Source organism: Ammospiza caudacuta, chromosome Z, assembly GCF_027887145.1.
Source record: "Ammospiza caudacuta isolate bAmmCau1 chromosome Z, bAmmCau1.pri, whole genome shotgun sequence".
NCBI classification, from domain to species: domain Eukaryota; kingdom Metazoa; phylum Chordata; class Aves; order Passeriformes; family Passerellidae; genus Ammospiza; species Ammospiza caudacuta.
In genome coordinates, this window is record NC_080632.1 from 71,946,305 (window position 1) to 71,971,574 (window position 25,270).

At 40.3% G+C, this 25,270-nt stretch overlaps 1 protein-coding gene across 1 annotated transcript; it reads right to left on the reverse strand.

The window, feature by feature from the left end:
* Positions 1–85: 85 nt before the first annotated feature.
* Positions 86–25,042, reverse strand: ENTREP1 (endosomal transmembrane epsin interactor 1). The gene is made up of 10 exons (XM_058824081.1): positions 24,991–25,042; positions 16,029–16,139; positions 14,458–14,586; positions 13,608–13,715; positions 13,377–13,492; positions 9,135–9,264; positions 8,519–8,591; positions 3,876–4,025; positions 1,864–2,147; positions 86–763 (listed from the first exon to the last, which is right to left on the reverse strand). Exons 1-10 carry the CDS (start codon positions 25,000–25,002, stop codon positions 554–556), a joined length of 1,323 nt encoding a protein of 440 aa, XP_058680064.1. The 5' UTR covers positions 25,003–25,042; the 3' UTR covers positions 86–553.
* Positions 25,043–25,270: the final 228 nt, after the last annotated feature.

Genomic DNA, 25,270 nt, shown 5'->3' on the forward strand with positions numbered 1-25,270 from the left:
AGGACAAAAACAATGTTCTGCCATTAAGACAGAAGTTCACTGAGCGAAAAGAGCACTTTTTCAAGACAGATTTTATTTTTATTACAGTTTGCACATCAACGGCCTTTCTTTATAAAGAATAATTTTAGAATTCTGTTCAGCATTTTCTACTAACTTAGTTCATATCTGAATGTCTCCATTTTATGACAGGAGATTTTAATTTAAACCAAAGTGCCAAAAACTTGTGAAGTTCTTCAATACTGCTTTTGACAGCTCCTTCCACAAGGATGATGCATACCCCACAACTACATGCTGCCAAACTTCACAGAGATGCAGGGCACCAATGTATCACAAACAGATATGCTGCAGCTGAGAGCCCAGTAAAGGTCAGCTTTCAATCTCCTCATTGCTCTTTGTAGAATGATCTTCCCCCTTTGGAGTCTGTGCATAAGAGTATTACAAAAGAAGGTGATTATTGACAAACCCATCCACCCATTTGCCAGAGATGATTTTCCTCTGCAGTATGTGTATGTCTGACAGAAGTGTTCTGCTGAGGAATAACTAAAAAGCCAGTTCAAAGCACAGTTTCTCTGACAACACCAATAACACTGTGAGGCCGTTCGTGTTCTGCTCTTTGGATTCTCCTCTCTGCTAGCTGTTCTCCCTCTGTGGTGAAAGTACTCAGGTCACCACAGCTCTCCAGGTACAGCAATCCAGGGTACAATCTAGAAGGCAACACATGGACTCTCAATGATGTGGCTTGCTGGGCAGGTGTTGTCATCACCTTTAAAAATAAGAGAGAAGTTCAATCAGTTTTGTTTTCTGGTTCTTGTTCCATTAGAATAGTTTTTTACCCAACTAGGAAGAAGCTAATTGTAGTGTTGTCTGTTGTGTTTAAAGAATAATTTAAAAAGCTATAAAACCCCTAGCATTTGCCAAGGAGGCATGGGAAAAGGAGTCCTACTAGGGAAAAGGAGTGGGGTGATTTTTAATTTTGTTGTTGTTTGTGAGGTTTTTGTTAGGTTGGTTTAGTTGAGGGGAAACTAAAGGTGCACAGGAATTCTCTCACTCCAACCTATGGCATGTCTCGTATTGTTATAGAAGGAACCTAAATGTCGCCTCCTTGCAGAAGCCACTGAACTGTAATAACCTTCAGGCCTGTGTGATAAATTAAATTCTAAGGAGCCTTCTTCCCTCTTGTTTCTGTCATATTTGCCAAGGCTTTTGCTGCCTGAAGGCTGCAGTGGGAAATCCCACTTTATCTGCAGAGCCTAAATGACACTGATGCGTTTTGCATGAGAACACAAACCAAAACCAGCTGTCATAGCAAATCATTTGTGCTGTGCATGAATCTACCCAAATGGAATGTAAGTTACCAAAACAATTGTTTTGATGAAGTCTGCAGTGTCTGAAACTTCTGGATATTCACTCCATTAATGTAAGCACAAATTTTCTATTTTCTGCTTTTCTTTCTTTAGTACTAGGTCTTATTTTTATCCTAAAAGCCAATCACAAAAAAGTTAATTCTAGTGGGTTGACATAAAAATTTCCTTGTGATCCTCCATTCCTTCTGGTTGCAATAGCAAATGCTTATTTAGAACATCTTCTCCCTCTCTTCTGCCACACTCTGTATAAAATGCTGTTATGTTATTTACAGTTCATGATTCCTCAATAGAAGACTGACTCATTTTTTAAATACACACATACTCTGGCTTCTAGGTGATAGAGCAGAAAATGTCACAGCCTCTCACACACTCCCTACATGGAACTGAAGTGCTGAAGGAAGCCAGTTTGGTTCAAGAACTCTGACACACAGACTGGCAAATGGAAACTTATACTTCCGAACCAGGGGCAACATCTGAGCAGTACAAGTAATAAAACTACCTGCTCAAGGAACGTGGCACTGGTCACAGCTTCTGCCATATGTTTCTCATCTGATTTTAAAACAGACTTGATATTTTCCACCAAGTCACGTATGTCTGGGCTCATGCTGCAGGACTGCTCAAGGATCCACGCCACACGCCGTTTAGTGTCCATGTAAGAGTTATAGTCTATCAGAGACTGGGGTCTTCCCCTCAAAGCTCTGGCTCCTGAGCTCTTCCGCAAGGTGACAGCGTTCAGTGGATTTACATCATTGAGTGTTGCAGTTTCACAGCTGACCACTGTCCCTGAAGACAAAAAACAAGTAAACAATCCGCATAGTTCACAGTATTCCCAGAGATTCCTCTCTTTATTCAATGAGGATGCAGTACATGGTTTAACCTTTTTAACCTTGTACAGCTTGACAGTCTGGCATGGTCAGGGTGGCTTGGAAGGCTCACTCTATCAGATTTACACAAAATGCCTGTAAAACAGTCATACATAGCTATGACTGAGTGCATATTGCATGTCAGCGTCTGGAGGGACTCTTCGCCTTTGAAAAGCTCTTTGTCATTTTGTGTACATTTGGTTCCTTTCTCTTGTTTGGCATCTGAAGAGACCTGAAATGCCTGTTGAGTGTTAATGTAAACATAAAGGTATAATGATTTTATGATGTCTCCTAAACTCTTTATAACTTTTAGTTATTAGCAGTCAGGAGGACAAATTGTACCTGAAAATCACTACCTGCCAAGCTGGAAGCTAGTAATACTACAAAGTAGAAATTCAATGAGAAAAACCAAAACAATTTAACCCACACCAAAACATTCAAAATTACCTTGCAAGGACTAAACAAAGGGCAATACAGAATCAATTTTGCTGCCTTTGGTGAAAAATTCACTGCCTTTGGTATAAACAAGTTACCAAATTTTGACCCCATTAAAAGGAATAAAAAACCAAAAAAACCCCAAAACCACACCTACAGTTTATTCAAGAAGCTCTTTAATGTCAGCTTCAGACCAAAAAATATTAGGAGACACAAAACTTCCCAGCAAGAAAAGCACTACCTCGAAGCAAATTCCTCTGTTGCAGTGAGTTCCTATTCTGTAGCACTGGTGACTAACTCAGACCTAACTTCAGGAACACCAAGCCTAAAGCTTCCAAATGCTCCTGACATGGGGTCTCTGTACAGTGGAAGCACTCCGCTTTCACAGCTATGAATAGGTTCTGTGTCATGTAACTACTGCTTCAGCAGCAGATTCTCTGGGCTGCCGTGGTGGAAGTTGATAGGAGGACAAGAAAAAGCACATGATACAGCAGAGCCATGAAAACATTCCACAAAAACAGCAAGTGTAATCCAGGCAGGCATGCTCCCAATATCCAAAATAAATGGCTGTTACTAACATGCCCCATTGGCCCTTACATTTTGAGTGCTGGTATGTATCAGCAGCTCCTGTTGAGATTCCAATATCCTCTCGTAAAAACTGCAAGACACCTGACAGGTGCGTTTTTCAAGGTTGTCAGCAGTATCACAGACTGTGTAGTCACATTAGCAGTTTTCCCACAGCAGCAGAATGAGATCACTGACACCAAAGCAATTTCATCAACTCTCCACCATGGGTTGTGTTGAGTTTCTGAGGGGTTTTTTTTTGACAATATGAGGCTTGATAAAAGGGGAGCAAATGTATAGGCAAATCCCCAAGCCAGTTATGGTTTATTGCTTACACTGACAACTGCACTCGTAAGACTTTAGATGTCAGTGCACCGAGGAATCCTGTTTTCTCTCTCCTCATTTTCCACTACCCCTCCCTCATACCTAGACCTTGCTACAGACCCTGCTCCTAGATATGAAAACCTGAAGAGTGGCAAAATAAGGAGTTAGGTGGAGAAGGTTTGGCAAAGCACAGAGTACTGTTATGTAGGTGCTCTGTTGGGAAACAGCAGCTGATTTCTGCAGGTACGAGGTTCGATGTACCGAACTGCTGAAAAGTTCTTTCAAAGAACCATTACACAATCACTGGCAGAGAAAACAGAGTCACCTCGAGGCAGCTGGCAGTGCAGGAGCCCAGGGTCACTTTTAGAACATTTCCACAAGGGATCGAAGGCTCTTCTGTTCCTTCCTGCAGGCACACAGCCTGCATTTGAAGGGGAAAGGCTCACTCTGCTGGAAGGCTCCTGAATTTCTTCAGCTGAATAATTGGAAACAGAAAAGCAGTAGTCAAAATAAAGCTAATCTGTAGAAGCCATTATTAGAAACTGATTTTTTCCCCCCATCTGTAATAGGGAAATCTGCAAATCTGTAATGACAGAGGTCACAGAGGTGTAGAGGAGCATGTATGCGTGCACAGACCCACACTTACTGAACAGTAACATTGGTCTAAACATTGTTAAAATGTTTGCAAAAACCTGTTCAGCCTTATGCAACTGGAGTACCAATAGACTACAGTCTAGTACACCCTAGTACAAAAATCACCTTAAACTACCTGATCAGAGAGAAGGGAACTCCAGCTTTATTGGCAAAAAAACTAAGTATCACAGAGCCCCAAATCCTCCTGCTTACAGGCAGTTGTACCAAGATACGACATCACACAGAGAGATTGGTCACCTTTTGCAATTAGGGATCTTGTAAATCAGTGATCAGCCCTTAAAAAGAAATTAAAATCTTTACTTATACTTTCCTGCATTCTTGTGATATGCTATATCCTTCCCACTCTTTTTCCTAGGAGTGAAACTATGTGCTGCAATTTAATGAACAGGACAGGATGCAGCTGTGTACATTTCTCACTAAGCTTGGTTCTGTACCTCCATCTAGTGGCACCTGGCATATTACAAAAAAACAATTTTATTGATCATTCAGGAGTTCAAAAATTTGTAGTTGGCTGCCCTTAACTGGATGCCACATACCCATCACAGCCACACCCCTCTGCAACTGGACAGGGGAGAAAAAGGCTCATGACTTGAAATAAGGACAGGGAGAGATCATTCATCAATTACTATCATCATCATTACTATCAATTACTATCAGATTCAGCTCGTGGATATTGGCTGATTTTACTCAAAAATGAGCAGAATAATGAGAAGTAAAACAGATCTTAAAACCACCTTTCCCGTCCCTCCCCTGGGCTTCTGCCCTGCAACAGCACAGGGAATGTGGGTTATGGTCAGTTCATGGTTTCTGCTGCTGCTCAGGGAGAGGGGTCCTTCCTCTGCTGCAGCATGGGGTCCCTCCCACTGGAGACAGTTCTCCAGGAACTTCTCCAGCTTCAGTCCATTCCACAGGCAACACTTCTACATAAAATGCTGCAGTGTGGTCACTCTTCCATGGGGTCAGTCCTGTTCCAGCGTGGGTCCCCCAAAGGGTCACAAGTCCTACCCAGAAACCTGCTCCAGCATGGGCTCCTTTCTCCAGTGGTGTGCAGGTCCCTGCCAGGAGCCCATTCCAGCACAGGCCTCCCATGGGTTCACAGCCTTCTTGCACACACCAGCTCCAGTGGGGGTTCTCCATGACCTGCAGGTGGATCTCTGCATCCCTGTGAACCTCCATGGCTGCAGGGGCACAGCTGCCTCTCCATGGGCTGCACTATGGGCTGCAGGGGAATCTCTGCTCCAGCACTTGGAGCACCTCCTGCTCCTCCTTTTCTCCACTGGCCCTGGCATTTGCAGGACTGTTTATCTCACATATTCTCACTTCACTCTTCTCTGACCACCAATACATCTGTAAAGTAACTTATTTTCCCTTCTTAAATATGCTGTCACAGAGGTGTTACCATGATTTCTAACTGGTCCAGCCTTCTCTAGCAGCAGGTCCATCTTTGGAGCTCTGCCAGGCATAGAAGAAGCTTCAAACCTTCCAGCAGCTTCCTTGCCACTACCAAAACTTGGTCATGCAAACCCAGTACAAAACCAAATTAATGTAAATAGGCTTTTATTCGGAACACAGCAAAAACCTGTAGTGTCACTCTTAACAGGTATGCAGCAGTGGCAGGAGCATCAAGAAAATTTAGGTTTTGATGATTGTACTTGTTGAGGACAGCACCTTATCGTCTACACAAATGCAAATTAGAATCTCTAAAGAGAAGAAAGAGTGACACAACCTATATAAAACAGGTACCAGCCTAGAAAATCAGAAGGTGAGGCCCAGCAACAAAATATGGCAGACCAAGAGTCATGCAGGATTAAAGAGTCCATCACCAATCTAAACTTTTCAACACCAGTGGAGCTGTGTTAGCAGTAAGCCCTGGAGATACAATGCTGCTGTTACTTTGGAGAGATTGTTTGGTATTTTTAAAAAATTTTAAGCAGATTAATCAACAGATTTTGTGATCTTAAGATAATCCTTAATAATATTAATGTTTCAGAAAGATAACTGTCTTATGGTGGTGTGAACTGGAAATGCGTACACCTAGTTTGTGATGATACAGAGCAGCTACAGCACCAGCAAAATGCTGCATTGCCTGCCTACTGCAGTCAGCAGGGGAAATCCTTTTCTGCTTCACAGGAGTGATTATGAAGTCAGTAAAACAGTTTTAGCTGGCACAGAGAATCTTTAGAGCTCCTCCTGCAGACAGCAGTCAGGATTCCCCTCACTCTGCTGGCAGAGTAGTCCACAGCTCTAACTTCCACTAGGAGCTATGCTCAGTTATCAGCCCTGATGATGCCAAAGGAATCACAGCATCATACACAAATGCTCTGGCATGGCAGCCTGCCAGTATAAACTGAAAGATCAAGTTTTATTTATGGACTGCTACACTGCATCAGCTGAGACCGCCCACAGACTTCCTCTGCCACAATTCCAACACGAGCCCCCCCTTGTATTTCCCTCCTGCAGTGTTTTAACCCCAGCAGGCACTCAGTCCCTTGCAGTCACACTCCCTCTTGCCCAGTGATATGGGGAGAAGAACTGAAGGACAGAAGTGGCAGAACTCATGAGCTGAGATAAGGACAGCTGGAGTGAGGTGGGAGGGTAATAACCCAAGAAATTCAAGGGAAAACAAGTGATGCAAAAGCAGTCACTCACCACTGACTGATCCCAGCCAGTCCCTGAACAGTGACAACGCTGGAACACTCCCCCCAGGTCACAAATCCAAACCAGCACCATAGGCTCCTATGAAGGAAATTAACTCCATTCCAGTCAGATGTAGTACACCTCTCCGAATTTAAATAAAGGAAGAGATACAGCTCCGAGTATTTCTTTTTTCCTAAACTCTAGGAAGCCCTGGCATCTAGAAGAAGCAGCAGGGTTAATTTTCTTTCTTAAGAGGCTTACTTTCTGTTTTTATCAGAATTTAACAGGCAGGCTGTTAATTAAATGTTTATTTACAGATATTTTTATTTAAAAAATACTGGACAAACCAGTTAGGATCATAGAGAGGAGGGTACCCTTTGCCATGTGTGCTCAGGTAGGTCTGATTCTTCCAAAGGAAATTTTTAAACACAAATGCCTCAAACAATGTGATATCAGAGCCTTTTTTCAAAACAAAACAAAACAAGACAAAACAAGACAAAATACTTTCCTGACTGTCCTTCCCTGCAAGTGCATTTTCTATGCTATTTTTTCCAGTTTCCAGTCCCCATAACTTTTTAACGTGTATCCTTGTATTTGATAACCTCTTTTTGTTTGTGCACAGGAGCTCAGAGAAAGCAACAGGAGTTTTACCAGTAAGAAAGCCTTGAGCAAGAAATCCAGAGGAGCTGTAGCAAAAGGCTTCATTCTGATTATCACAGCTGGCAAGACACCATAAGCACCCAAGTGCTTGTTTTCAGAGGTTTCAGGCAGACGGTCAGAGTTTAAGGGGATTTTGACAGAGCTGATATTTGGCTAAAGTATGACTTTACACAGACTCTTTTTTTCCCCTGACTCCACATAACTGGAACAATTCCAACTGATGCAGTTCAAACCCAAGCTTTTTTTACAGTTTAGTAAATAGGTTGACAGAAGACAGGCCGCAATCAAATAAAAGATTTGGGGCTTGCCCCCTGCCCCAGTCTTTACTCTGTTGTGTGGATATCGCAAATGAGACAATCTTGCCACAATGGCCAAGTCCTAATGAAAACTGGAACATATTTCATGGGCTGTACTGGAAAAGCTGGAAGTTAATACTGTTCAGCCACAAGCCTACATTGCAACAAACATTAGGCTAAAAAAATCTTTGAGCCATAGGCATGGTTTTCTAAAACAGTGCAGAGCAAACCTGATGTTGTCTCTTACAGAAGGTTAGCTATCTCCCGTACCAGGATGCAGAAATTATTTAGTAATTCTTCCAGTTCAGGCTGGATAATGGAGTAATTCCCAGTTTAGCTCCACACAGTACTGCAATACTTAATCCTTATCCTATTTTTACCAGCAACAAAATGTTAACAGGCCCCATCACATACACTCAACAAAGAGAAGCACCGGAGGTGGACATAATTTCTTAAAACATGGATATAGTGTCAAAAAATAACTTTTAGGTTACTAAAAAGGAAACATATCCTTCTTTCTGTATCTTGCATGAAAACAACTTGCTGTGCTTTTAAACATTTTAAATATTAATCCTTGCTCCCACCCCAAAACAATCATGATTCTGTATTTCTGGTTTGGAGTATGATGGCTGTCTGTCAAAGAACTAATGCTGCTGCTGCTGCATTGAGTTGTATGTGTTGGAGGGAACATTCTAGAACAAACATTAAAATTACTTTTTACCTTGAGAGGACTGCCTGTCACTTACTTCCCCTGAATCAACCTCTTCCACACCATTTATTTGAAGTGCACCTCCCTGAAACAGAATACAAAAGTTGAAAAATCACAAGTCACCACCTTTCTCTGACATTTCTAAGAACTGCAGCATCCACCTTAGAAATGGAATACCTGTTCTTAACTACAGAGAGACTGTGTGATATGACTTCAATCCCATGGCAAAATCAAGGCCAGTGCACAGTGAATTTTATCCTACCCAGTATTTTCTGATGAAAAGTGCCTGTCTTTTGAAAACACCAGTGAAAAAGGATGGCCAGTGATGCAAAAACCTTGACCTAGTCCCTCATGGGAGGAGTAAGCAAACTAAAGCAAGGCGCTCTTTTTAAATAACCAGCAACAGGTGTGCTCCACATTGCTTTCTCCTCCTTCTCCCTATGCCTGGGTTGTTTCCCAACTGGAGAAAACTTTACAGTTCCACAGATAAGTGACTAATTAAAATCTTTGGTGAAATTTACATTCATAATCAAATGTATCCTCCTGATGTACATATACCATGCTTGAGTGCAACCTCTCCCTTAGAGTGGAAAAACCAAATCAGACATTAAACTCCTGTGGCTCATACCTGCTCAGAGCTTTTTAAGCTGCACACAGTTTCGTAGGGTGGAGGTGGGTCCAGAGGGCAGTACACTTCAACCCCTCTGATTCGTGTTACATAAATATAGTGCAGTGGAATCACATCAGAGACAGGTGTGCTACAATAAATAACACGGATCAAATCTGTTAGTATGGCTTTCCAGCTGCAGAAAAAATCACCTGTTACCAAACCCCACTGGCTTTCTGTGCCAGATGAGATTTTGGGATGCACGTCACAGATACTGGACTCGCCAAGATCTGCAAGACCTTGTCTCAGAAGATGGCAGGAGTAATTCTCAGTTTAGCTCCTCAGGACGTGCCTCTCCAGTGTGTTCCCCAGAGTTCAAACATCTTTGGGCCTAGGAACCCATTCCAGTTTTACTTCATAGATTCGGTTTTGTGACAAAAAATTAAAGTACAGTTTGTCAATCAAAATGTGACAGAGAGCCTGTATCTGAGTTTTGTGAACCACTGAGTTCTTATTTGTAACCTAAATTTAATATACTTCTGACCTGGTGCTTTATGCTCAGACACAGCTGCACAGAAAAAGCCAAATCCAAACTAAAGGCTGTTTTTGTGAAAGGCAACAATATTATGGTTGACCAATTCCAAAGGCTTGTATGAGGCAAATGCACCTCATGGCTAACCTTACTCCTCAGTTTCCAAAGAGCTCTCTGAAAACTTTATCACACCAGGAATCCCAAAGACCTTCTACTGCAACATCTTTCTCTTAGGAGGCAGCTCTGAGAAGGAAGAAAATAGAATAGTGCCTAGAGAAACCTTAATTTTGATAAGCATACATTTACATTGCCCCAGGAACGCTGTAACAATGTGGAGGTCAACAGCAGAGCCGGCATGAAAACCTTCCCAACACTATCCTCAGAGAAGTCTGTGACCCAAAACACCCCAGCTCTTCTCTGTCTTTTTTTTATTTTTTTTAATTTATTTGCTGATTTGGCGCTGAGGAACCTCAAGAAACACACAGAAACCCGTATTTTGTTCTCTGAATTTTGGTCAGGTTTCATTCACCATCACTAGTGGATGCTACTCTCTACAAAGCAAGAACTTCCTCACAGAATTTAGGGCGTCTCTGGACACTGGCTGGAGGGAACAAAGATGATTGTGAAAATTTTTTTCTTGCAAGCTCAGAGGAAAGGGCAGAATGACAGAAATGCCTATGGAAGACCACTTGCACAGACAGGAAAAGCATAAAACTTCCAAAATGAGAAGCTGGAAGCCCGCTTATGAAAGGCTTCTGTGAAGGCAATGGAGGTAATGCACAGAGAAATCTGAGGAAAGGAAAGCAGATATTATTACAGCTGGCCACTGTCTTTTTTAGTCTTTAAACTGGGGAAAACAAAATATGTTAAAATAGTTTTTAACTACAATCTACTTAATCTATTCCAAAAGGCTTCAGAATAATTCTGGAGACAGATCCTCCATCAACATTACTTCCTCACATTTTCCTAGTATGTTGATGCTGAATTTTCATTCAATGTAAGCCACAAAGTTATATACATTTCGAATCTTAGTTTTGTTTTTAAACACGCCTGATCTGGCCTACCCAGCTCAGTCATACCTTGAAAATTAATGCTATGTCCAACAATTATGGTAAAACTTATTACATAATATGCAACTGGAAAAGCACTCCCTGGAGTCCCTTAATTGCAATTTCCAGGAAGTACACAAACAATACTTTAAACTGAACTGAGGTAGATTTCTAGGCCTTGCTGCCCAACATGCATTATCACTTCCCTTATTTTACACGTCTCGTGACGCTTTCATAGAACCACAGAATGTCCTGAGCTGGAAGGGACCCACAAGGATCAAAGGCCAACTCCTGCTAAACTTCACATTTCATTTTTCATCTGTAAACTCAGCTCTCACTGTTTGTTTTGTGCCAACCCTGAAAAATAATGTAATTGCTATTTTTTAATGTATGAAATAACAAGAGGTAGGAATTGACCAGACACTTGAAGGGCTAGGGTTTTTTTTGCTAATAAATACAACAAATGCAAAAGTTTCCCATGAACAGGTGAGCAAACAAACAGTGTTTGATATTTGGACTCAATATTGAAATTGATGTTTCAATTTAAAGAGTGGCAGAGAAGGCCTGCCCATTCCAAACATGTCTTTGGCACAAATTTTGATGACTGTATTTCCCTTTTCAGGGGATGTATCTGTCTCGGAGCTTGCAGATTTGTGCTCACCTCCCTGGATGTGGTTCCTGTCACACCTCCCTTGCACACAAAGGTTTGGGATGCAGGGACCAGGGAGCTCAGCACAGAAAGCCAGGGCACAGGACCTAAAAGGAGCTCAGGGTACAATCTGGGAGGAAGAAGTGAGAGAAGGCTGACTGAGAAATAAATGGCCACATCCCATCTCAGCCACTCCTGTAGGATTCGGCCTGGGCTGAGTCATAATTACTCATCTTCCAAAAACAGAAATAAAGCCAGTCTGCTGCTTTAACTTCTGCACTCCTGTGTAACTACCCAGAACACCCTAAAACAAGTAGCCTGACTTCAGAAGGATGTCATCATCAGCATTATTATCAGCCTGTAATTACTATCATTACTTCAGCATTACTATCAACCAGTTTTAACACAGACACAGGCAAGGTAGCTACTCAATTTTAGACCACAGAAGCCTTAAATACTGTTCAGCAGACCCTCAGGTGCCCAAAAAAAAAAAAATAAAAAAAATCCTGCTGCTGGGAAAGAGATAACCATCCATAATGACATGCTAGACAAAGAACAACTGGTCCATTTTAAAGCATAAATAATTATTCTTACAAAGAGATCATTATACATTCCACTCTGTTGTCATAAGCTGCTTGAACCAAGACGTAAATAGAGGATTTCAGTAGTCTTTTGAATTCAAATCCAGCCTCTGGTGTTTCAGACAACCTGTTCATTCTAAATCCTACTGTTGTGCCATGTTATAATTTTCTAGGCAATCCCAAAATCTGTAATTAGTTCTGCCAGGAACATATAGTCTTGAAAGTCATGCGTACTATTTCTGACGAAACAGTGAAATAAACTAAACACTCCTGCTCACTGCAAAAAGGAGGAATTTTGAACAAGAGTCATACAGTCTGCTTGAACACCGTAATACTTTATGTATAAATATTGTATGTTCAGAACAAAACAATGCAGCCCTGAAGGCACTTGAGATAGTAGTTCATGTTCTGACTCAGGTGTTTATTATTTATCAGTAAAATAATAAACTCAACAGTCTCACAACCATGAGTTTGGCAGCTTTTCATTAGAAGGCACAAAATGGCTAACAATCTCTTGATACAAGGTCTTTTAAGACTAAACTATCCAATTAATGACACCTAGATTATTTTCCCTTTTAACCTAATGACTGATCCCAAAGACTGATCCCAAAGGTCCACAACGTGGACTTTTCTGCCCAATTACAAAACATCACAATTACAGACCCATGAAGAAGAAGGAAGAAGAAGGTAAAGAATAACAACCTGTCTCCACCCTAAAACCTCCATCTCACTTCATATTTATTTCTATATTCTAAAATCCCAAACTCTTAAGTTTTCTACCCTGTGATATTACACACTTCTAACCAACTACACACCCATTATCTCAGCACTATCAATGAATTTTGGAAGCCTTCACAGCCTCAGGTCAAACGCAGTGTTCTCTTGTGGGTCTGTGCCTGTAAGCACAGAAAGTTTAAAATTCTCAGCATCCAGGATTCCAACAGCCCCACCTGAGTCATAAACTAGTAAAGCCAACCTGCAAGTTACTTTTAAGAGCAAATAACCTGCAAGGTAAGGGATTACTTTTCCAAGAAGTGCAGTCAAAACACGCCCTTCAGTCAGCCCTAAGAACTCAAGAGGGAGAAGGAAAATGACTCAGGTCATAGGGGGAACACCATTCAGGGTCTCTGGCTTGCCAAATGGTTGTGTCTGGCTTCCCACTGCTGTCCTCACTGCACCTGACAGCATCGTGTAAGACTTCAGCTGTGCCAGGCAGGAGTATTTCTCTCACCCAGAAATAGTCTGTAGAGAAACTAAACTCAAAACCACAAAATCTTACCCCCTTATCCACACTGTATTTATGCTGTTTCCAAACTAATAGGTTTTTTCTTCTTCTTTTTTTTTAATCCCCCTAAAATCACAAACCTTTTTCACAGAGGAAACAATCATAAAAAAAAAAAGATTAGGCAGTGTTTCAAAAGACACTCCAAGAAAGGGAGTGTACAGTTTTACCTGTGACTTTGTGGAGTACAAGAATTAAAAGTTGCAAAATAGGAGGGAGGTGGGACAGGGGGGACAAAGTCATCAGGATCCAAATTGCGATCTTCACCTTCAATCTCACATTCATCCTATTCAAACAAAACTTGTGTTAAAACCCTTCTGGGCTATAAATATTGAACAGTGTAATCTGTTAATATTGTTTGTACCACTCTCAATGGCAGGCAATGCCTGGTGCTCACTTACTGTGCAGGACCTTCTTGATGCCAGTGTCAGCACGTAATGCAGGGCAGCCGCGGCGAAGCAAACTGTGGCGGTGAGAGCATTCAGGGCACTAAGAGCTACGAGAACCTTCTGAAAAACATGAAGAATATTGAAATTAAAAAATTAAATAATGGTATTTGTAAATGTAAAAATAATAAATAATAATACAAAACTAAAATAAATAGAGAAAACACAGGGATGATCATGGCAATTACTTCTAAAAAATGTATGGGATGAAGTCTTCAGCACAATCTTCAAGACTGGAGTAATTTGCAAAAACTTGTTTTACACTATTTATTGTCCTGACAGAGAGCTCCAGAAGGGTTTAATACAGCTCAGATGAGATTTATCCATCTACTCATACAAGAATTATAACCTTCCTCATATCTTCTCTGTGGGAAATACAGATTCAGGATGATCAACATTAAAGACATGTCAAAGCCTTCTGATATTTGAAGATGGTATTGGTTGGGAGTTTTATTTTAGCAGTTTGTAAGCCACAAAAGGCTGAGAAGTGCAAAAGACTAACAAAAGCATCAAATCATTAGCTAAAATTTAGATCTCATTTACCCCTGTTATCTTGTCTGGATTTGACAGCAGTTTTGGTGGAACTAAAGACAAAAACCAGGCAAGAACTGCTTATTGGCTCAGCAATGCACTGGTCAAAACCCACACATGAAACCCTCCCATCATGTTACAGTACCATGAAGAGTTTCTGACTGACCAGAAAAATAACAGTTTTTCCGAGTAAACACTTCAGCTCTGCACTGCTGCATACACATGGACATTATAAAAGCAGTGTACTGCACCCATTGATGGGTGTGCAGGGTACCTTGAGAACAAGGTGAGCAGCACTGCATGACTTCACATGGTATAGCTTCAGTACAGCCTTTGCTTCTGTGCAGGTAGTAGGATGACGTTCTTCACAGCAAAAACAAGACTTGTTTTCATCCATATCCATCTTTAAAAAACAAAACTCTACTTTTTAATTGTTTTATGCAATATTTTTACCTGCATAATATAGAACCTATTGTCTTAAACTAAGCCCATGACCACAAAGCAGACTGAAAATACAGGATCATATAATTGAACAGTTTGGTATGCCAATGACTCCTGCATTATAAAGCTGTACTATACACTTCTTATTTGAGAGAAAGCATTGTGGGTAATGTATTAACACACTTAAATACAACTTATTGTAATCAAAGCTGCACTGATTGCTAAGCTATTTTACTACTTATGCTCTTTCCAATGCATAACTGCCTAGAAATTATTTCTCTGACTGTTGTGCAAACCACTCTATATGAACTGCACACATTTTCTATGGTTCAAGAACATATCTTGCATTTCTATGGATGGACTGAAACCATCAACTCTAATTTCAATGCACTCAAATCATTAATAGCCATATTTGTACACCACAGGTTTTTGTAACTTTCACTTTCAAATTAATCTTATAATCTTAGTTTTCAAAGTAGAAATTCAATGCTTCCATATGTAAAAATAATTGAGGTTTTAGCTTTCAAACTCCGGAGTCACAATGCTGACACTGTTCCACCTACAGAAGCCACTCTACAAAATAATTGATGATTTCAGGAATGTCTTTTTGCACTACCCTGTATTTCCAACTACAGACAACTCAGAAATTCCTGCAATATTTGACCACTTCACCTGGAATACCATCATTAATTCTTATTATGGCTTTGGTACAGTGATACTGGATTAATCTATATTCCCATAAATTTATAATCTTGGACTCTCACCACAATACATCTACTGGCATGTCAAGGAACCAACAACAGCTTTCCCGAAAGAATAAATGAATGAAAATATATATTCAAAGATCTGTTCCATTAGCCCACAAAGTCCTTCAAGCTTTTACACACAATCATCTTCATTAATAAGTGACTCTGTACTTATTAATGAAGTGACTCTGTATCCTCAATTTCAATTATTCCACAGTTTCCAGTTCATCAATAGTGATTCTTCTATTTCTCATGACAACCACTTGCGAAAAATCTTCTGCATTTTGTCCTGCCTTGTACAGACTGCATCTTCCTCAAGCGGAAGTGTTCTGAAAAGCTACTATGACTTAATCTACCTTATTTTTTTTCTCACAGCTTCTGCTGTAAGATATCACAGAATGGTCCTTCCCAGGTGAGGCAAAACAGGAAGAATAATCCCACCCACACACTATAATGAACTGAACATTTTGTTGGTAGCTCACCATTACCCACACACAGGCTTTTTGCAATGGTTTATATTTTTTACATTACTACATAAATCTCTTGTGCTAGTTCTTTAATTACTTGCAACTCTACATCAGGAAATTTTGTGATCTCAGCACAGCAAGTTAATATCCATAATGAGAAGAAATCCATGTAAATCAGTATGTGTGCTTACCAAATCACACCTGGGGAGCCCAGACACAAACTGAATGCCTTGACATCCTAGTATTAATCCAGTCACATTCAGCATAAAACTGATCATAGACAGCAGAACAAACAGGTTAACCTGGAACACCAAAACAAAGTTAACTGCAGTGGGCACAGAAACCCAATTCAAGGAACCTATTACAGAGCAAATCCCATTCACAAGCTGAAGCTGGGAATGACACTGCTTTTTCAAAACTGCCCATGACTTCAGTGCCCCAAGGTGTCTTAACCTATTCCCAAAATTCTTTGTCTTCTCTCTCCTTATTCTGGACTAGTTATGCAACTATTGAAAACTACTGTAATAATAGTACCAGAAATTTGTTGGAGGGCAAAGTATGATCTGCAAGTTGCCCAGCTTCCAATGTGTGTCACACTCTCCCACCAAGTTTAACTCTCAACACATTCAGAACAGTAAAGAAACCTGAAGAGGAAGAAACATCTTAAGACAACATTCATTCCGCACACTTCCAGAATTATTCTGCAGCACAAATATATGAAAAATGTTTGTTCCAGTACAATAAATATGGAAACACTTTAGAGACTTGAGCTGCATGATTTTATTTCCTCCTGGCTACTAAAACCAGAATATTAGGAAATCAGATAATAGTTCCAGATTCATAAAACACCAGAAATTGAGCAATGACAAGAGCAATAAATACATGAAAAAAGGACAAGCAGAAACAGTGGACAAAATGATGTGTTGCTTTCACCTTACAATCTATGCTTACATGACTTTGGATATGGATTTTGGACGTACAAAAGAACCATCCCGGTCCCCATTCATACAGGCAAAAATATCCTGTACTTCAAGAAAAAGTGCTGGGTAAGACTACTACTTTAGAGTCAAATAAAGGTAAGATTCCTCTTTAAGCATTCAATCCCACAAAGCAAGTATCATATTCTTAAGGTCCTAAAGCATCCTTCTTAATAACAATCTGCTCACTCAGGTTTCTTTGTAGCAAAATGGTCCAAGTTAAAAAAGTAGGACATCACAAAATACAGAGGAAGAGAAGGACACTATGAGGGACATGAGTTCAGTCCTGCTCCAGACTTACAGAAGATCCAGTAACAAGGACTTCCTAAACATGCAAACACCATGGCCTTCCAAATAAATTCATCTGATGTACCATGGTTAGGTACCTCAAATCTGAAGCAGATAGAGGTAACAGCTGTTGCACAAATTATGTTCCCATTTTTTGAGGTTCGGGGAAATAATCCCCAATGAATGGACATGAGCCAAAGAGCATTACTATCCAAGCAAGCTAAATTTTCAATTACAACATTACTAGTCATTACTAGTTTGATGATAACATTATCCTGTAAGGTACATTTTAACCCCAAAAACCCCAATAACTGATGTAGCTATTAGTGAATCTCTGGAGAGAACTGGGACTACTTTGTGTTAGACACACTACAAACAAAATAATTTCTAAATTATTAAGAGGAAGAGCATTTTGTCCTAGCTTTTTACTAATCACAAAACCACAGATAAGAGGGGTTTCGTTCTAGAAAGGACTGTGTGTCTTTTTTTTCCATACAAACACAAAATCTAATGTTTTTAAAATTACACCATGCTCAGCATGTAAATGAATGAAACCCATTCCTTATGCTTTTACCTAAATTAACTTAGTTACTCTTCTAACAAAAAACTACCTTGAGAAAAAAAATTGGTACACACAGGTATTTCATATAAAGCAAACTTTTCAACTGGGTTCAACACAGGGCACCAATAATTAGGAAATAGCCAGTATTGTAAGTGAAACAGAAGCTGTTTCAACATAAAGTATACTTACAGCACAACTCTCATTGAATTACATTAAGAAAAACAAGAGGTGTGTTTGTCCTTTTTCAGCTGATGACAAATGGAGAAAAGAAGTTACGTGGCCAAAGTAAAGAAAGATTAAAAAAAACAAGCTAGCAAACTCACATTTAAGTTGTCGCCTGTGGTACAGAAGCTGCAATGGAAACAATTCCATCTATAGCTATATAAAAAGTTACAGTTAAAATCAAGACTTCCAACTCAAAATTTTGAAAAACAAACAAAATCATTAATATTTTACTAAAGGAATGCCAGAAATCAAAGAACAAAGAGAAAAAGCATTATCATAAATATGTGAAACAAGGATGATACATTCTGCATTTATGTTCTAATAAATTCTATCATGGGCAAATATAATCTTGATCTGTTTTTTATTATAGATATAGTGTATTTCTGACTGAATAATCCAATATCCAGAAAATCCTGCCAAATGATCAGAAGACAAGAATAATTCCTCTAGATTCAATCTAAAATACTACCGTGATCTGAGCCATAACCACAAAATTCTCTACCACACATCTTGACAGTTGACGAGACGTTGTACTTGACTCTCAAGAGAAAAAATCTTTTTTCTTTCCGCTCTATCACTGGTCAACATTTTTACACAATAACTGAGATTGGAAGGGACCTCTTGAGACCATTTAAATCTAATGTCCTGTTCAAGCAGGTGTCACAACAAGGGACCTGGAAGCATACGATCCCTTCCATCCGAGAACATGCTATGATTCTGTGACCTACACCAAGCTGTTGAATATAATGCCCAGTTAGTTTTGACTATCTCTACATGTAACCTACACCAGTTTTTAACCACCACAACAGTAAAAAGTTGTCTTCCATGTTCAGATGGAGTTTCCTATTTTCTCAGTTCTGCTCACAGCCTCTTGTCCTGGCAGCGAGCACTACTCAGAAAGCTTCAGCTCACTGTTCTTTGTTCCTTCCCATCAGCTACTAATGGAGATTTCCACTGAGCCTCCTCTTCTCCAGGCTGAACAGCCACAGCTTTCATACCTCTCCAGGTGTTTGAAGGATCACATCCCTTGACCTGCTGGCAAGTCTCTGCCTAATCCAGCCCAGGACACCAGTAGTCTTCTCTGCCACAAGACCATTTTGCTGTCTCATGGGCAGCTTGCTGTCCACTAGGATCCCCAGGTTTTTCTTTGCAGAGCTGCTTTCCACCATGCTGTTCCCTCCTATGTGATAAGGTAATTTCCCTGTGTAGGCAGGACTTTGTTTTCCACATTGCTGAACTTCAAGAGATTCCTTTCAATGCAATCATCAGCCTGTCCAGGTCATTCCAAATGCCAATATTTAGTGTATCAGCCATTCCTTCCAGTTTGGCATCACCTGTGCTGACAGTGCACTCAGATCCACTGTGCAGAGCACTCACTTCAGTGGTACTGGCCCCTCATTTTCTACTCCTCAGGCTAACCCCTGGTCCTTGGCTGGCTCGGCTTTAACCACTGATCACAACCCTCTGTGCGCCCTTATTCAGTCACTCACTGTCCCATCTAACGTGTAGTCTGTCAGCTTATTTAGTTACTTACACTCTCCTGCAGATGCAAATTTAAATAACTGCTCACCTATGAGTAAAAACAGGGGTTACACTTTATCCCAGCAACAGAAGATCCTACCCAGAGAAGTTCTTCTCAATTTAGAAAAAAATAGAAAAAGGCAAACATGGTATTTCAAAAACTAAAATAGATGTAACTGGTGTTAACTGCAGTTATAAAAATGGAAACTACTCAAACTATGGCCTCAGTTTGGCTCACAGCTTCATCTTCAGAGCATTAGATATACATGGACTGTGAACAACTGCAGAAAGCTGTGAGGAACCTTCATATGAATTAAACTACATGAAAGTGAAGTGTATGCTATTCATATTCACTGAAGTCTTGCATGTATTATCTTTCAGGTAAAAAAGTCCATCATCATGCATTTTGAGGTCTCCAAGGAAGAATAAATTTGCATAGTAAAGCTCTGACACTATCTTTCATTCTGCATGGGGAAGCTCCTTTTTGTCCTGCTGCTCCTGCCACTGAAGCAAGTATCTAATGCCAGAGAGGAACTGCTTCCACTTAAACAGGCACGTGCAGGACTGATGCCCAAGCAGGCACTTAAATGAAAGAAAAAATAGTTGCTTCAACAACTCTTATACTCTTTATACAACAACGTATACTCTTTATAAACATCCTGTAGAAAAGAGTACATCCGTTTATTAATTGCCCACATGCACAGCAGCAATAGCAATAATTAAAACTCATAGGACCTTATTAGATTTCTGTCAGTTGTGAGAGCTATTCATTGTACTGTATGGAAACCCACAATACAACTTTGAACAAAGGAAAGCCCCACATGAAAAGACAAACTAATTCATTTAATAAAAAGAGTCACATATTTTAAATGCAGCACTAAAACACCCAATGTATGAGAGAAAAGCTTTTGCAGCATATAAATGGCTATAAGCTTCTAATAGCTTTTCATAATCTGACTCCTAAAAGAGTTAGATTATGAAAATCTTATACTGACTTTAAAACCTTTGCATAATTACTACTTATTGACTTAATGCTGGAGTCTAGAGTGAGTGTGAGCAAAGAGGTTAATACAGAACTATTTTACTTCTAAAATACAGGGAAAAAAGATACTACTACAGTAGTTCTCACAAGTCAAATGACTGCTTGTTATAAAGCACATGCCTAGGGAGAGACTGGTTTTCAGGGTCAGGGAAGCTAGGGAGCTTCTGTTCACAGTTCACTGTTACTACCAGAGCTAAAATTTAAGAACGCTACCTGAATGAAATATCTTGATCTATACATTAAATTTTAGTTAAATTAATGAAAATCTGTCAAGTTTTTTTTTTTTTCTGTCGAACCCTCAAAGCCTTACATGAAAACAACAGCATGTATGAACACAAAAGCTGCCATGCTAGCAAACAACATTAAGCATGCAGTACTTGATGTAGCTGAAAGCCAGTCACATCCAACCAGCCTGCATTCTTGATCCCATGCATTTTGCAGGCACCAATCTGCTCCCCAGTACTTGCAGCTGCAGCAGTTAAACTGCACAGCACAACAGGCTAGTGTCTTGTTGGATGCGGGCACTCCTTTCCCTTTCATTCAATCACAGCTAAGTCTCCTCTTTAGCAGCAGAACTCAAAGCACCCAACAGACATCAGAGAGATGCTGAACTTGAAGTCTTTGTTTCAGTTGGAGAAAAAAACCCCAAAACCAGAAACAAACAGTCACCTAAAAAGCACTCTACAGGGCTGTAACTAATTTGTGCATGACTGAAAAGAAAGGATGCTTCACTACCTAAGGGCTTCTGCATTCAGCAAAGCATGAACAGCTCCTGGAAACTCCTGGGAATGCAACATAAACTCAAATCAGTCCAATCTGGCATACAAGTAAGGACAGACAATATAGCAGCTAGCATGAACTGTCAAAGACATGAACTGCACTCAAAACATACACAATCAAACTAACAATGGAGAACTGATGTACTCTCTGAAAGAATTTAAGTTCCTTCAGGTAAAACTAAGATTTGAAGCTGTGTGAAAGGAAGCAGCTTAGGAGCAGAGAGAAAGAAACTGGATTCTAGGCCTGGAGGAAGGCGACATTGAGGAAGATTGAGCCCAGAACAGCTCACAGTCAATACCCATGTAACTTGGAGGGGTAGGTGGTGAGTTTCCCTTTCCACATTAATGTATTTGGACAGTCCTAAAGAAGAAGAAACACAGGATCGTTAACATTTCCAAGACCATTGAGTCCAGTGTTAACTCAGCATTACCTCAAAGAAAAATCAGCTTCAAAGCACAAGCATTACAAGCTGACTTCCAAAACTGTTTGACACTTGATATTGATAACCAGAATGGAAATTCCTCAAACACCTAAAATCAAGGAAGGACTGAAACCAGACTTCTCAGCAGCTGTACTGCTCAAGGCTAGGCCTTCCTTGCAAAAATGTCCTTGAAAATAAATTTCTTAATTTGCCTTGCAGTACCCTCTCTCAGAGATACATTATTTATCTAGTATCATCTCACATTGTTAATACAGCTGTAAAACAGTGTGGGTGGCAAAATCCAAATATGGCTCTCTATTTTATTTACTAAAAGGTTTTATCACAGCCATCCCTCTTCATGGCTGTTTTTTCGCAGATGGTGCTACTGAAGGTCTACTACATCTGTAACCAATATGCTTCCCTTCCTTTCTCCCCGCCAAGGAAAAAAACAAGTGGCTGAAACACCACAGCCCATCCCCAGCCTCATTTCTCACAGCACTGCAGCCATGTGCTTTCTTCAAGCATCAGCAGCATGAGAATCTTGCCAGCACAGAAAAAACAACCTACAGTCTGGGTCTTTTCTCCTTTATCAGGGCCTTGCATTGAAGTGGCAGCGATAACAGCCTGACCCTTCACAAAAACCGGAACACAGATAGTGAGAAACCACCACTGGGAGTGCTAAGGCTTTACATAAGGAGTTGTAAGAGGTGGACAGTCACAACTGACAAATGGATATGTTTTAGTTCTGAATGAGTTTTCTAGTCTTGCTTATGAACATCATAATTCTAAGCAATGACTGTGTAATGATCTCATTGCTGAGAGATTTAGGAAGCTTGCTTTTACAATTTGTTTAATAGTGCATTAACTCCCTAGAGAAAACATTCAAGTTAGTAGAGGGTAGACATAATAGGTATTTAGGCCAGCATAAATATGCCCACAGAAACTAACAATCTGTCCTTGAAAGACTGTAGCTAATTTAAGGCATTATTTCCTTACCCTCAAGAAGAGTATAATGTTTATTTATTTTTATTTTCCCACATAGAATAGAATATTTCAGTTGGAAGGGGCCTACAACAATCATCTAGTTCAACTGCCTGACCACTTCAGGGCTCACCAAACATCAAAGCACAGTATTAAGTGCATTGTCCAAAATGCCTCTTGAATACTGACAGCTTGGGGCATCAAACACATCTCTAGGAGCCTGTTCCAGGCTTTCACTGCTCTTTTAGCAGAAATGCTTCCCAGTGTCAAGGATGATCTAATCTGGCTATCAAAAATCAAACCTCTATAGAATACACATACAAATAAGAAAAAAACCCCAAACAGTTACATAGAATCACACAGTCACAGAATAATTGTGGCTGTAAGAGAGCTGAGAAAGACTCCTGCATTATCTCCTGCTCAAAAGTAGGGTCAGCTGTGAAATCATGGCAGGCTGCTCAGAGCTTTTATCAATCAATTTCATGTCAAAAACTTTCCTGCTGCATAATATTACAGGGCAATCTCCTTCAGCATGTGACCATCCTAAAGACCATTTGAAATAAAAGAGGGGATCAAGAATAATTTGTGTTCTCTATTTAAGTAAAACTAGGAAAGGAAAATAAGGTTTATAGAAAGGAGAATGTTAAAGAGTGAAAGAGCAACAACATGCTATAGAAACAGCACAGAACACAGGCAGTATTAACACAGGAGTACTGTGCAAGCCTTAGGCAGTTTGAGACTGATAGCATGTACATTTATCTTGATGAAAATATGGTCCTTCTAGACTGGGAGTCTCTAACAGCGGGCTCCTCTCTATATCCACAAAACTCCTAAAAAATTTGCCCATGTTAACCAATGCACACTGACAAATAACAATGGATGTTAGGGGTGCTGGTTGACAGCTAGCTGAACATGAGCCAGAGTGTGCCCAGTGGCCAAGGAGGCCGGTGCCACCCTGGCCTGTGCCCAGAACAGCGCAGCCGGCGGGACGAGGGCAGGGATCGAGCCCCGGCACCGGGCACTGGGGAGGCCTCACCTCAAGGCTGTGCTCAGTTCTGGGCCCCTCACTTTAAAAGTGACACTGAGGGGCTGGGGCCTGTCCAGCCAAGGGCAACGAGGCTCCTGAAAGGACTGGAGAACATCTCTGATGAGGGACAGCTGAGGGAGCTGGGGTTGTTTAGTCTCAAGAAGAGGAGGCTCAGGGGGGACCTCATTGCTTTTTGCAGCTCCACGTAAGGGGCTGAGGTAAGTCAGGGCCTGAATCTGCTACAGTGCCTGCAATGAGAGGACAAGAGGAAATGGCCTCAGGCTGAGACAAGGGAGAGCCAGATTAGATACTAGAAAAAGCTTTTTTGCTGTTAGAGTGGTCATGCTTTGGAATAGGACGTGCCAGGGAGGTGGTGGAGTCACCATCCCTGAAGGTGTTCAAGAAGCATCTGGAACTGGCATTGGGTGATGTAGTTTAGGGATTTGGGGCAGTGCTGGGTTGACAGTTGGACTTGATGATCTCAAATCTCTCTTCTAACCTTGGTGAATCTATGATTCTATGATTCTATCCACAGCTCACACATCTAATCCATGGTACTCCTCACTGATACCCATGTGGATCCGAAGACAGTGCTGCAGAAAAATTAAACAACTGCCTTGGCCCAAAAAATGTCTTCAGAAGTGACAGTAAGGCAAAAAATTCTGAGCAAATACACAAAAGCAAACAAAACAAAACCAACCAACCAAATGAAAAAACTCCCTAAACTCACACACAAACAAAAGGAACTCCACAGCTCCTTTTCAAATCCCAACTCTGAGACATTAAGAGCTACACAGCTTCAGATTTCACTTACATGTGGAAACAGCTTACACACCCTGCATAGCAATCTACTCTCACAGCAATGTAATGTCAACTGTATATGAAACTAGCACAGGATCCTGCTGTAAGATGTTAAATTAGCTCTCAAACCCATTGTCAAAAACTAAAAAACTACAACTAAGCTAGGATTTAAAGCCATCTCCTTCATTTCAGTTTAAGCTGCACTACCTTGGAGAACTAAATTACTTATTCTAAGCCAGCATTTTCTTATACATAAAAAAACATAAAATGTGTGCTTTAAATAACATTAACAATTCTTCCAGACATGGTCCACTTTTGCCCTTACAGGGGACTTCATCCATGCAGGAATGAATATGGCCTTGCACGGTCTTTGACTTCTCTTTAAATAATTATGATTTTGCAATTTGAAAAGAAAGATTCAACACTATTTTTTTGAAAGGAGAAAGGGGTGATTATTTTTTTTACCAACAACTATTAAATTAGGCTCCTTTTTTTATGATTTCCTTACAAAGTCTAATCCATACTTACCAAAAGCCGCATTGGCCTCTTCCATGTTGTTAATCCTAAGATTCCACATAAGATTGCCTACAACGCAAAAAAACATGGCATCAGCAAGAAGCAAAGAACTGTTTACAAAATGCTATTTACATTGTTTTTATTACTGTATTTTGGAACACTATAGCAATGCTGGGAAGATACAAAGATGCACTTTAAAGCAGAGAATACCTATGCTGATGAAGTTCTTTGCTCCTAGGAGCATTCTGTGAAATAACAACCAAATTAAATATGCTAGTTTCTTACTTTTGCC